Source organism: Sturnus vulgaris, chromosome 1 (assembly GCF_052056855.1).
Source record: "Sturnus vulgaris isolate bStuVul1 chromosome 1, bStuVul1.hap1, whole genome shotgun sequence".
NCBI classification, from domain to species: Eukaryota; Metazoa; Chordata; class Aves; order Passeriformes; family Sturnidae; genus Sturnus; species Sturnus vulgaris.
In genome coordinates, this window is record NC_142243.1 from 142,202,510 (window position 1) to 142,217,580 (window position 15,071).

At 37.6% G+C, this 15,071-nt stretch overlaps 1 protein-coding gene across 1 annotated transcript in view; it reads right to left on the minus strand.

Annotated features, from left to right (window-relative positions):
* EIF3H (eukaryotic translation initiation factor 3 subunit H) overlaps positions 1 to 15,071 on the minus strand; it is an 86,267-nt gene that overhangs the window by 14,885 nt on the left and 56,311 nt on the right. The window contains exons 3-4 of the mRNA XM_014870093.2: positions 2,111 to 2,278; positions 523 to 622 (exon numbers count right to left, since the gene is read on the minus strand). Coding sequence (XP_014725579.1) covers positions 523 to 622; positions 2,111 to 2,278 — 268 coding nt within the window. The remainder of the gene's footprint in view (positions 1 to 522; positions 623 to 2,110; positions 2,279 to 15,071) is intronic.

A 15,071-nucleotide genomic window follows, 5' to 3' on the forward strand; every position in this document is an offset into this window, starting at 1 on the left:
CAAACAGTTGGAGGCAAAGGATACTAAGGCCTACATCTGTAACAAGGAGCTTTGAAATAGAGTAATTATCCTACTTTACTTCAGAAGATGGTGTCCACATGGGGGAGTTAATCTGGAGTAAATACACTAGGACAGCCATTCCAGAATACCTGTTCTATTTTAATTCTGGAACAAAAAAAAGAGCTTAAAGACAGGTCAGCTATTTCCCTCTTCTTCCAATTCCTTTTTTTTTTCCTCTGTTCTCACATATAGTTATCTTCCCCATGGTCCTTACAGCATGCCCTCTGACTAGCCCCAAACCCAGTTCATGTTCCCCCACTTATGGAAATGCCCAGCCAGCCTTTCCCACCTTCTCAGCCCACTGTGCCACTGCACCACTATCCCTGCCCATACAGGTCTGTTTTCCCCAGCACACACTGCAACATGAGATTTTAAAACGCAGCGTTCCATAATCCCAGGTACTGTTCTGCATCCCAATAACTCAGCAAACCCTGTAAGAAAACATTCTTTCAAGTCACTTACGCTTCTGGAGAGAAGTCTTTTTCCTTGCAAACTTCCATCAGTTTGGGAGTCAGCCTATATGCCTTCAGTGACAAAGATCCTTGGGCAGTCTTAATGGGATCTATTATTAAAAATGGAAGGAAGCGTATTATGACCAAACTGACTGCCTTTTTCTTTTTAAATATCTGAATGACAAACAGGAGGAAAATTACTAAGTGGTCCTAATGAAAAAAAAATTAAGACAACAAACATGGAAAAGACTGTAGCAGAGGCAGTCCTATTGCACTGCTATATAAAATACAACCAACAATATAGAGTGATGTCAATTAGTAAACCTGGAGAACTTGGGGGGAATCTTGAACCATTCTACTCACATTATTTCCCTATTAAAGGTCCAATTCACATTTCCTTTTTTTGTACGAATTATCCACAGAACTTATGTAAGAGTGACCATTTAAATAAAGATTCTTCCTTCCAGTCATTCTGCAGTAAATTAAAATATTCATTAAACAACATTTTTTATGAAAAAAAAGTAATTTTAGAGTAGCAATAAGCTAATTTCGATCACGCTGCCATGCTGCTTTGTGCATGACAATGTAACTGGTGTATACAGAGATTCATTTTGCCTTGACATCCTCTGCTGAATTTAGGGGGAAATTTTCTAAACAAACTGTTACATTCCTTGGACAAAGAAGCTTAACACTTGCAGCATGATAACAGCTGAAGCATGCCAACACCAGAATAAAAGCTGTGTTAACATTCATGTTGTCTGAAACTTAACACAGTAAAACTTTTAGCAATCGGTGATAAAATGAAAACCAAAATAGACTGAAACAAGTGGAAAATTCATCAAGGTCTGATGATGCAATGTTTCCAGCCAATATAAGTATACTTTAACAACTTGTTCTTTACTGTAATCCAATTGTTAACATACTGAAACAATTTTGGGGCAGCTCATAAGATTGATCGTATTCATTAGTATTTTTTCTGACAGATACTCAGGACGTTACATTTACTTCTCAGCTGGAAACTATATGCAAGTCTGCCAGATATGGCAAACTGTGAGTGTTTGGGGAGGGGGAGGCTATAAAGCTGTTAAATTGCCTACGGTTCTGATACAGCACAGAACATCTGGTCTGGAGAGCTTGAGGAAACACCATTAAATAGGCAGAAAAGAAAAAAATCTTTGTGCTAAGAAACAGTCCAGGTTTTGTATGCTTCTGTCAGAGGTATTAAAAAAACTTGGCAATTCGTGCGATGATTGGTCAGTCACGTACAGAGCCAGACACGCTAGCAAGCGGGGTTTGTTAGACATCTGGTCGGGTTCCACCAGCCCCTTCCACGAGGGAGGGGAGATGAAGGAATAAAAATGAAGCAGCTACTCCAGCATTCCAAAACGTACACATCAGGGCTCTGATAGCAAGAAAAATAAACAGAAAGAAGGAAACCCTGTCTAGACTTAGCTGCTGCTGAGGCTGCCGTAGACACAGGGTTGGTATTTACTCGAAAAGGCCTGCCAGGCTACTCTTACAGGCAAAAGACAGAATACAAAAATAGTAGTAATAATATTAAGAGGGGAAAAGAGTAATAAAGGAAACCTCATACTAACCGTAAATGAGAACTACAGACTCCTCAATTGCATGCTGGTAACTGAACTGGGAGTCCAGGAGGGCACGGGTGACAAAAGAGCCATAGTATGTGGACTGGTACCAGCCAACGTGAAGATGATCAATGTTTACGTGGCGCAGGCTTCGCATCATCTCCATCTGGTATTGGACTGGATGAAATAAAAAGTATGTTCAAAAGTTTACACAATCAGTACTATTTAAAGAGAAAGCTTGATACTAAATGAGTAAATTGTATTTTATTTTTATTTTTGCAACTGCCTAGAAATTTGTTTACTCGCTGGACTGTCTTCATTAAAATCCAGAATTTCCTTAGAGAATGAGAATAAGACCAGCCTGAGTAAGCAGACTTTTCTCAGCTGCAGTTAATTGCTAGAGTGATCGACAAACTGTTATACGTCATTTACAATGTGCATTACCTTCCTCATTCATGAAAAAAATAATCTGATACTGGATTTCATTAAGCAGTAACATTTTACCGTTTAGTAACAAAGACTTATTGTGATTTAAGTTGAAGTACTGTCTGGAATTAGGTTAACTTTTGGAATCAAAAGGAGAATTATTTAATGAGTACATGAAATAGATTATAAACTGTGTCTTTTTCACAACATAAAACTACATTTTTAGTATCAGAGCTTGGGGAACCAGCTATAGCTGTTAAGATAGTTTTGACTGCATTTTATTTCCAATTTTCAACACTATTTCTTCTTAGGCTTATATAAATGCAAAGGATGCATGCATGTACATATTACTATTTATAATACACATATATGTAAATACTGCAAGTTACTTTAAACAGTAGAGAACGTATTTTCTGTAAGGCTTTTTGCACAAACAGCTGTAATGTTTCATTGTAACAACACAAAAATTCTATTCCTATTAAATGCTTCATTCAAACAGATCACCTTCATGGAACAGAGTTCTATTCAGGAATATTTAACATAATCCCATCAAAAAGAACAACACACTTTATCACTTATCAGACCTTTTAAAAAGACAGACACTGTGCCTGCTGGTTAAATTTAAGGAAAGAGAAATCAGTGTGATTATCAGATGAACCAACATTTGGAGCCAAGGCATAGGAAATCAAATTCAACAACACTACACAATCTTTAAGTTTTGTCTGCAGCTGCAAAAATTACAAAGATAACACCCACACCCCCCACGCATACATTTTTGTTAATTTTTTTTCAAGGCTTCTCCTTTTACAGATGTAAATATGACATTCATTATAAAAGAAAGGAACACAAATTAATTAGCTGCATAATGTTCTACATTTTCAGACCCCACTTCATATCCTTTCAAAAGAAAAAAAAAATCCACACATATTATTTAAAGATATGAGCAGACATTCTTCAAGACTGGACAAATATTTTTCCACCTTATCACTCACCCTTGCAGCATAAACTACATTCTGCAGTCTTCTGGCCCTTCTCATTAAAGTGCCATATCTGACTCACTATATTTTTTAAGTAACATAGATACACTTACAGAAACCCTTGCAGACTTCTTCTATCAGTATATACTGGTGATTGCATTCTATACCATAGTATCTTAACAGAAATTACTTGAAATGTGTGTTTCATCCAGGGCACCATGAGAATGCAGCATCCCAAAACTAATACAGCAGAACCACCCAGGCTTTGTTCTGAAATGCCCTAACACAGCCAGTGAAGGAGAGGCCTGCTCCATGTGCCTGTCTCTAAACCAAGGCAAATCTGGAGATGCCTCTACACTCTTCAGGGCAGGCTGCACAATTGATCAAACAGCTATTTCCAAGTCAGAATGAAAATCTTCCCCCTTGCCAGACCTAAGCAAGCTCACTGTACTACTTCCAGAAACAGAGGCCAGGCTGAAGCTCCTTACCCAGAGCCCAATGCTTTTGCAGCACAGTGTTTGCCTCAAAAGCAAAGATCAAGTTTGTCAAAGAGACTCAGTCCTTAAACTTTAAAAGTTTTTGTGGATTTTTTGGAGGTGAAGATAGTAAGATAGTTTTAAAGTTTTATAATTAAATCAAGAACACAAACCTCCTCCAAAACAAACGAAAATACTCTTGCTGCAACCACGATTTTGAATTGAAAAAGTATATGGTCCAGTTATTAAATGTAGCTAGCATAAACTCTTTTGGTTAAAAATAAACTTTTCAAAGGTATATCTGTGTGGAAAGCAAGAATGACTTGTTTCTCACATGACTTGCTACAACATGCTAAAAAATGAAATTATAGTTAGATCCTTTGTAGCCAAATGAAGTCATTAAGAGGAAAAACCAGGAAGATTTTTCAAAAGCAGCTGAAACAGATAAAAGATTTTGTGATAATTAAATGAAATGTGGACTTTTAGATAGCTCAGCTAGACTGCTCCTTGCAATGGCAATTCTTTTGTAATGGGGGACACTCTCAAAGTAGAGGTGGTCATGTAATGATGGGGAAAAGATACTTAGACCGATATTCCTATGAAATCATGTGGCTGATACGTCCAGATAATTTCCCACTTGAGAAGGGTAGGAAAATGTCCAGATCTTTTACAAACTTGAATAAAGGCATATCATATTCTCAAAACTGCTCTTCTGAGAGCTAACTGGTAACCAAGTTCCAGGACAAGTTCTTTTCTTAAACACAGTACACCCAGCAACACATAAGAGATGTAACACGATGTAAAAGATACTGTCCAGAAGAAAAAGGACTCACTGAAAACTATCCAGATTTCATAACAGCAATTCCTCCTCTCATGACTGTTACCAGTTAGATGATAATGAAGGCAACAGTGGAAAAAATGTCAAAGAACCAATAAAGCATCAATAGCTAACATCTTTGCCTTGGGAAAACAACTGCAGAAATTAAAACATGATGCAGTCCCCACCAGGGAGAAATGGAAACTGTTTTAACCAAACATATATATTTTATAAGATGTATTAGTAGCTAGATAGCTCCAACAAGCTGCCAACTTGCACAAATGGGTAACAGCCCCCATGTAGCTTTTGTTGATACCGTTACCCCTGTTTTTTTATATCATTTGCCCAATCTACAGAACATCATCTTTTTACCTAGAAGCTTAGCACAGACTCAACAAGAGCTCCCTCTCTCCTTCTATTTATTATTCAATCTGCTAGCATTTGGGACAGTTGTGCACTTTTTCTAATGAATTCAGTGTTTCGTGTCACAGTCCGTCCCAAGCCACTCTGCAAAGCTGAAACTGAGCGAGCCACTTAGTCTAAAAGTGCCCAGAACTGAGGTGAGCAAAGAAAAGGGCAGGGGAACAGCCAGACCAGGATGCTGCCTCCTACTCCCTCACAGTTAGACAGCATGCCTACATTTTAAAACAAACTATTTGTTCAGGGTGTCCGTAAGATGAGGAAAGCCAACAGCCACACTTGCACTTCCCAGTGGTGCTGCTTGCACTGAGAACTTGTAATTTCTGTCTCCTGAGCCATCACACTCTCCTGAGCACCTTTTTGAGGTAGATTTTTTTAACAAAAGATTCTCTCTTTTGCTATTATTAAAAAGTTGATTTTTTTTGTTAGTTTGCAAACAAATTTGGGGCAGGGAATTAAGGAAGCTAGAAAGCATTACTATAATTTGTCTAAAGCAAATAAAGTGCAAAACTATACAATATGGGTGTTTTGTTTGAAAATGACTGACTTGTGTGAATTTGTATTACCAAAATGTCTTGATTGAAAATCCTATTACAGTAGTTTATTTGTTCTAATAAATACTGCAAAATCTTTTTTAAAATACTAGGATAACATAAAGACATTTTCATTTTCTAGGAAGTACTGCCAATATTAGAAACTTTATCTGGGCTTTAACATATGGGATATACACCCTACCTTTCCAACAAAAAACAAAACAAAACAAAAGATACAACAACAAAAAGACAACCCCAAAAACAACAAACACCAAACAAAACTCAAAAAACAAACAACAAAAAACCCCAAAAACACAAAAAACCAAACCAAAACAAAAAAAACCAACCAAACAACAAACAAACAACCCGACCAACAAAAATAAAAATTAAAAATACATAATATACAGATACAAGACCAAGAATTGAACCCTAATGTAATGGGCCATTCAACACTGGGACAATTCAGTCGTTTTCTATACCTTAAAATATCTCATCAGTAATTTCAGTATTTGAAAACTTACTCTGAGAATGGGTCAAATCAGCTGAAGCACTGAAAAAAGGTCCATGATTATTCTAAAATGCAAACAAATCTAAAACCCTGGAGGTTCAAAAACAACTGGAAAATGATGCAAGTTTACTTATTACTGAATTGTTTCTTTACCAAGAAAAATTCATTAGAATTCACCTCTCATGGGATCACATGTGCACATTGCTGAAATTCAGTCCTTAAATAGTCATTGTTACCATCACAGGAGATGCATTTCAGCCTGGCCACATTCAGACTATCAGTAAATATTGTGACATGTGAAATCCTGATCAATGGTGGCCTGGAGCCAATATATTTGATGACACCTCACTTGCTCAAGGCCTCAATTTCCAAAAGATAATTTGATACACCTTAAGAAAATTGATTTTAAGAGCAGCAATCCACATGCCTCCTAAAAAGTCATGTCCCATCGAAGTGGAAGGACTTAGTAGCAGTGTTAAGTGCCACAGAGTGACTGGTTTTATGCTGCTCCTCACTCAGCTTGCTGCAGTGGACCCTGGGCAAAAGAGGGAAGAACAAACTCTAAGCTACCAACCACTAACACCTGTGTAGCCTTCAGTCTGCCCTTCACAGCTATGTGTTGTCTCAAACCACATTTCCCAAATTTTCCTTTAACTGTGCTCACAGAGCAGAAGTTGCACGTGCCTTCAGGAGGGCAGGTCACTGGTTCAGGATCAAGGGGAACCTTTGATCCCTCACCTTCTACAGCCTCCCCACAAAGACTCTCTCAAGGAGAAGGAATCTGAGGATGAATTGTTTCCTCAAAGAATGCTGAGCACCCAGAAGACAGATCAACTAAATCTACCTAAAATTTACTCACGACTAGGCATACTGTCCAAGGGACACAAATGTCTACCAAGAGACAGCATCCAGTTTCTGTGCTAACACTTCTCTGAATTTAACTAGCAACATGAACATAGCAAATTTTGATTAATCTGGTCAAAATATACTGAAAAACAGCCAAAATATTCCTTTTATGGCACTGCTATTAATGTGGATAGTATTTTAATGCAATAATTTATCTGTTTTGAAGTGCTACCATGTGGTAGCATGCATACTGAACAAGTGCTATACACTTCACAGCACAAAAAATTTGGGTTTTTCTATACATATTAACTTTGCCAAACCACATGTATGCTTCAGACAGTATCTTCAATGACTAAACCAAGTTAGCAGATGCTAGTTCAAGGAACCAGCATATGCATTTGAAAAGAAGGAAAATTGATTTATTTAATTTAATTTAGCACAGAGAATTATGGAGACAACAGATTAATTCATTTCCCTCCACACACACAATCTCAATTAATTGTCTAAAAAACTATGAATCACATTAACTACATCTATTGATAACAATTCCAATTGTGAAGATACAAAGAAAAGGAATACCACAACCAACTTGTTATGGTTAAAACATACAACTAAAAAGAATGAAAAAAGAGAAACTAGAATTAATTCCAGCAAAGCCAGTGTTTCATCTGAAAAAGCCTTTAGATACTGTTGAAATATATTTCTCTGTCCAAAGTGTGCACCACATATGCATACAAATATTTACAGATTTTTATCTATATCCAACCACCTCACACATACCCACTTCTCCCAAGACAAATGCACAAGCTCAGTAACTCAACAATTCTCCTATTCATGGAGAAAAAAAATTAAAAGTAAATATTGCCTTCCTCAATATTAATTTCCTCCTCTGAAATATCAAGTCAGGGTTACAAAACAGTGCTCTATTTTATGCACTTTTGCTATACTGGGCTGAAAGCACCTGACCTCCTCTAAACTTGGAAGCTAAGCAGAGGGTCTGTAGGTAGATGGATGGGAAAAAAAAATCACGTGAAAATAGGCAGAAGTCCAAGAGTCATAGTCATAAGAGCATAAAACGAAAAGTAAATCAAAAGACTTAATTCAACCCCATTTTAATTGCTAAAGTGAAGAATGGAAAAAAGAGTAGAACGTATCTGGCCAAATTTTTTTTAAGGAATTTTGTGTTCTAATGAGTTAGCAACTGTGGTAGAAAAAACTGAACATTCACAAATTTTCCATTTTCCGTATAGGCTATGAGAAAAACTGTCTACAAATCTTTAGGAATCCCCTCCATCTATGCTACCAACACTACTGCTCTAGTAAGAGCAAGCCCAACCTCTTCTGAGTGAATGCTTATTACAGCAACTGAGGCTTTGCTAGTACCTTCATGTTTTTCCAAAACAAAAAGGTCCTTGCTTTTATGAGAAAGAATGAGAGAAACAGAAGAGGAAAGACTCTTAACTAAAAATTATTATGTATGCTCAGTAAATTCATTCGTTTTTAACCTTGATCACAACTCAATGTTAGTTTTATGACAGCACTGTGTGATATTAATTGTGCTCTACGGAAAAAAGTACAGGACACCCAGAGGAGATATCACAACCAGTAGGTGAACAGTGAAAAATAACAGAACATAATAAAAATAAAAACTAACATTTGGAGTGCTTCTGTCGGGAGATAGCTACCCAAGTGTAAGCATGCATCTCCAGACTGTTATTTATTAGCAGTTTAGCCAGCAGCTGCCAGAGCAGTCGCCACCAGAGCTGATGACCACAGCCCTGGTATTAGGGACAGGGATAACTGTCCTGGGATCCAGGACACCCCAGCACAGTCAGCAGTGATTGCCCATGACTACCCTTGCTACTTTACAGAGATGGTTCCAAGCCATGAGCCAGAACAAGGACACAGCTCCTGACAGATCAGGCAGGGCAAGGCAGGAAAGGGCAGCTCTGTCACTGGTGGGAATAAAGAATGAGGACAAGTTTTGAGAGCAAATGAGTAAAACAAGGGAACAGGGAGCACAGGGATGTGCGTGACAGGACAAGGGCAAAGTAGCAAATGGAAGCACACCACTTCCTGCACATGTGCTGGCACTCGCCCAGGGTTTTCTGACAGCAAGCTTGGGGCTCTGGTCTAAGCACACAACCACTGAATTAGGAAGCAATCAAAGCCATCAAACTATTAAAGCCTTTTATTAACATACGAGCAAACACTCAGATAAACCTTTAGGAAAGCTAAATCTCACTGACCACCCAATTCTCTACACAACTCAAGATAAGGGAAAGTTGTCCCGTTTTTAAATAAATACATCCAAACCTCAAGAGGGCTCTAAATAAGATAGGTAGGACTGTCAAGGTAACCTGCAAAATTGTCTTCTAATGTATGCAATATTATTCCAAAGGATAAAAGGATGATAATACTATCTTTCAGAAATATTAAAACACTGAGTTTTCAAAAAGCATTTTTAATTCAGAAATCCACTTTAAACTAGCATCTTGAAATTAAAGTTAAGATCAAGCAATATAATTCAACTATTTTGTCAGTAATGATTATTAAGAAGAAATGGTCAAAAGAAAAAGCAACATATTTGAAGTCTTTCTGCCATATCTTTGGGTATTTTTTTTCACAATTATCTAGAAAGATCCATCTTCACAGTACCTTACAAACACTTACAAATTAATCCTTCATCTCCTCCTATATGGCAGATAAATATTATTCTTGTCTAAGCATTTGGCTTACTACACTACTATTTCTACATTGATTGAAGACAAATTTGATGAGATTGAAATCTTTATCAAGAAAAAGTTTCAGTCAGCCTACATTGTCATGACAGCAGTAAATTGTACTACTAACAATGCCATCTGTGCAGCCTAAATCTTGCTTTCCTTGTAAGAAAGCAAGAAGACGATATCTCATTTCCTAATAAACAGTACATGCCTAATGAAAGCATCAACTGTTTTCTATTAGAAGTGTATTCCCATGAACTTCAGCACCTTGAAGCCTTTACTTAAACCAATTTTGTCCAGTATCATTCTAGCTGCTAACATGGAAAGTAGGATTAAAGGCATGAAAAGGAATCAACATGGTCGAAAAACAACTCTATGTTACAGTAACCTCATATCTGACACAGCACATTCTTTAAAAAAGAAGTGGCTTTTTAAAGTTTCCTAAGATATCCTTAAGTTTGCGTAACAGCCATTGATTTTGTGCTTGTTTACTCTAGTGAGGCTACATTAACAAGTAAAAGCTCTTTCTTTACAAAATATCAACATATTCTTTACAGCATATCTACCTTAATGTTACAAAGCAATTATGCACACAATAACGCAAGAATGTGTGGTGACACTAATTACTTTCCTACATAAATGTCAATCAGATTAATGTATTTTTTATGAAATTTTATATTACATAAATACTCAAAGAGGTTATTCAATTACCTGGAAAAATTTGGAAATGTTTAAAGATTAATGAATTACACAGTCACTTTTACTTTCTTAATAAAACACAGATTTTCATATTCAACAATTTGAAAGCAGAACATGAACAGACTGAAATGGAAACAACTCAAAAATCCCTGCATTTTGAAAATCAGTAATTTCATACAGCATGCATCACAAAAAAGACAGTCTCATTTTGTTAATAACTTTTCAGTAACTGAATAGAAATGATGACTTCACATAAGGAGTTTGGGGGCTTTTAGATTCCTCCTCTCCCCCAGAAACACAGAAAAAATATTTTTCTTCTTTGTAAAGCTTCAAAGTTTGGGTGTTTTTCACCAATCACTGTTTGCATTGCTGAAATTCAAAGGGCAGAGGGAAGTGGAGGGACATCTTCCACAGCTTATTTAAAGTCAAAACACCCATCTTGTGTTAGCAGATACAACAAAGCAAGTGTTTTTCTGATGCCTTGGTGTTAAATATCCACAAGTCTGTTTTCAAGAATTTCTCACACTGTTTTTAAGTTTCAAGCTCACAAAACACGGTCTGAACACTGAAGCACACACAGCCCCCATAAAGCAATTTTCGTGAATTGTCTTTATAGCAATTCATTGATACTGCCTATTTCTTCAGTTGAAAGTTACACCAGCTATTCTTCTGCGACCTCCATCAGTCCATCATGTAGGGATAACACTACCAAACATTTAGCAGAAAGAATCAGTGAAATTCTAATTTTTGGCAAAATGGAAGAACATGGTAGCCACCTCCATAAACTCATACTTTGAATCAGAATTACACAAGTATTTTATTCAAAAATAAGAAGATGACTGTATCTTCAGCATTGCCCTTACTGCTTCTTCCACTGGGGGCCTACTGTGCAAGGCAAGACCACCCCATGCACCAGGAAGGCCTGAAGCAGTTGGCATCTATTGCTCCTTTCAGGAAAGCAGAAGGACCCCACACAACCCCCAGAAAATTCACACTGGTTTTACAAAGTCTACCACTTTTGTCTAGCCCAGGTGCTGTTACTTGCTGAGCAAACAGCTATGAAATGCCACATTAACTTCTTTCTTATCAGTAAGAATAGCACTTAACCATCACCCCTCATTTAACACAGCAACTAGGAGCTTTGTTTAATACCTCGATGAACACAATGTCACGAGGACATTTCAGCTCTCCTCTTCCAACACTCTTAGAACCCCACTTACATCTCCAAATAATGCATCCCACTGAGCAGTCCAGGATACAAAGACAGACTGAGACATCCCATCTGACCAGCTCAGAGAGCAATGACTAGGCTGAAAGCTCTAACCAAGGGCAGCCTTACTTAGATCTCGGCTGTAGGACCATCTACAAGTGCTCCTCATGGCTGTCAGTCACATCTTCAAGCCACGAGCACAACTTCAATTCACAGGAGGTACAAGTCTGTAGAATTCAAGCTAAGTCCCTTACCCAGCAGACAGATGACAAAGTATCTTTTCACTACAAGATCCAGGGTCAGATATTTGCTTTCCCAAGCATTGACTTCCACATAAAATTTGTCAAGTGCTGTTGCTTTCAATCCCTGCCACGACAGAAATCTTTACCCTTCCTTAGCTTGCAGGCAGATCAGAGTGACAGGTTCCCTTCTGGTTTAGTTCTGGAACTAATGATTGCCACTACACAGCAGACACACATACTCAACATCACTTATTATCACTAGGCAACTCTTCAAAAGGCAGGGAAAACACAGCTTTTATTATCCAAACTCTAACACAAAAAATTCTTAACATGCAGGTTTACAAAAGGGTAAGTAAACAACCCTTCCACATAAAGATTTCTCTAGATGAAGTGAAAGGTTTGCACTGCACATGTGGAGGCCATGGATCCATACAGAGATGATGCCTAATGAGAGCCAGAACTGCGTGTATCAAACAACTCCATTTTTTGAGGGGCACACATTACACTAGTATTTTATTGTAGCATGATAGCTACCAAGAACTGTTTGCAATTCTCTTCATGATAGTTTTAAGTTTGTGAAATAATATGAAGAAAACTGATTTTAGATGGGTCAAAAAGTAGAAGACACTGACCAACATTTTCTACAGAGCCTGAGGAAAAATATTTCATTTCGGAGGAAGAACAGAACTTCAAACCTTGTGAAAGCATTTGCCCAAAAGACTCCTAAATTACTGCAATTAGATCACAAGACATTTTCAGCTTTTTTATTAAGTCTTTCCTGCCAACCAAGAGTCACAGCACAGTTATTTTGGAAGCTGTTGGCTGCATCAAGAAACAACAGATTAAATCAAATTCTGATAGAGGTAGTCTCTTCCTGCATGTGAAAATCAGCCTCCTTTGCTCCCTAAATATTACATATAATATTATGTGCATTTCAACATACCAGGTGATAGCATTAGCAGGGTACTGGAGATGCAAGAAGTTATACAGTGGCCACGTATGCTAGCAGGCAGCAAGAGCTTGCAGTGAGACTTGACACTCTGATCAGAAGTTAATCATCCAGAACTGATGGCATCTATATTTTCAACAATATTTCTCATCCCATACAGCTAAGCAACAGTGTTAGAAAAAAGTCAATGTTACCCTTCATTAAGCGAAACCTTATTTTTATGTCAATTCCAAAATAGAAATGTTCAAAAACATCATTAATACATCATTGTACTGTTGCCTTACATGACTGCTACCACAGCAGCTATCAATTAATTAGTGTGCACAACATTTAATTAATGAAAGAGTATTAAAGTACTTAAGGTTTTAAAAGTGTACCGTTTCAGGCATAACAGCACAGACTTTTAAATAACTCCAATATGATGCTTTAACACAGGGTTACTAACTCACAACACAGATGCCAAGGAAAGCCAGCAGGTACAGTTTTGAAAGGCTCAGTGGCTGCTACCACATCACTTTAACACAAAAACCATCAAAGTTAGGGTGACACACACACCAGATCTTGTTTTAACACACAGGAATTTACTGCAGTACCTAAATGACAGTGGTTCCATTTTCAGAGGCTTTCTACACAGATGTAAAAAAAGTAAAATCTGGTACACCTGAATGGCATTTCAACTGGTCAAGACAGATTCCGATGAACTGTGCATTAACTGCATTAACATTCTCCAAATCCCCAGACTGGTATTTTTATACCAGACCTCCAACCTTGTCTTGGACAACCTGCATAGTTTAGCTACTACATGTTCCATTTTCTTCCCAAGGAAATCCCATGCATCATCATCACCTACTGCCTCACACGTGTGTGTGTGTGTATATGTACACATATACAGATGTGAGGGGAGTGGAAGAAGAGGGATAGAGGAAAAATACAGGCATACACACACATCCCATCTGTAAATATGCATTTAACCACGAATCAAGGTGTATTTCCATGGTAAATGTTAATGTACATGACTATGCTTTTATATACATTGAAAAAGTAAGGTAAAGGCAACTTCTCAACAAAATAGACACTAATTGCTGCAGTAAGGAACTAGAACACTGCACAGCATCTACTGAATGGCATCATCATTGGTATTACTCAGTGGAGTTTCTAAAGCCCAAGGTACACTAGTAATGTCTGCATCAGTATCACTTCTTCAATGTGTCCTCAAAAACCAGTGAATTCAGGTCAGATTCAGGAAGTCTACTCTATAGCCCAGCAAGAGGAACAATAAAACAGGAGTGGTTAGACATCTGACATAGAAGACAGTCATGCCTTCGCAGGAGCAGCCTTTGGCACATAACAAGTTGAGATTGTGCACTACATTCAAATGTAAAGAGATCAAATAATTTAAACAAAAGTAAAATCCACAACAGTTTAAGAATATTTAATTTAGAAAATAAAGCTCCATGGCTTTTAGATCAAGCTAAACAAGACAGAGTCAGGATGAATTCCTCTTCTTTCTAGGGCTTGTAACATCATATGGCAGGATTTTGCAAGCCAAAGCTAATATTTCAGCAACATAGCACTTGCAACTTTTATATCTAAGTGTGGCTTGTTCTTTTAAAGTAGCCAAGAACTGAACTCACACCCTGTTTGAACAGGCAGAGAAAGTGCTCTGTGCCAAGAAGGAAGTTATAAACTTAAGGAAGGTTTTTTACATGGGAAACAAGTTGGGAAGCAGAGGAGCAGATTCACTGCAATCAATTCTTTAATGAGTAAGAGAAAAAGCACAGTACATCAGAGCTGGAGGCAGTAGGCTGCAGTTCCATTGCTTGCTCAGCTGAAGGACTCCCTGATGGGTGCTGGACAAGTCAAATCTTTCCACTCCTGCTTGGTCTCTGAAGACCATAAACCCTTGGGAACAGCACTCATCATTTATTCTGAACAAAGCCTCAAAGCAAAACAATTTAATTTGAGGAAGAGATGAATCATCAAATCACTTGGTGGTACCTATTTTTCACTGACTGCCAAAATGCCTTTGTAACGACATATTTACAAACTCAAATTATAGTTGGAGGGGGAAAAAAAGAATACAACAAGATTAACACTATCCAAACAGACTTCTGAAAGAAGCCAAAAAGATGATGAGCCAT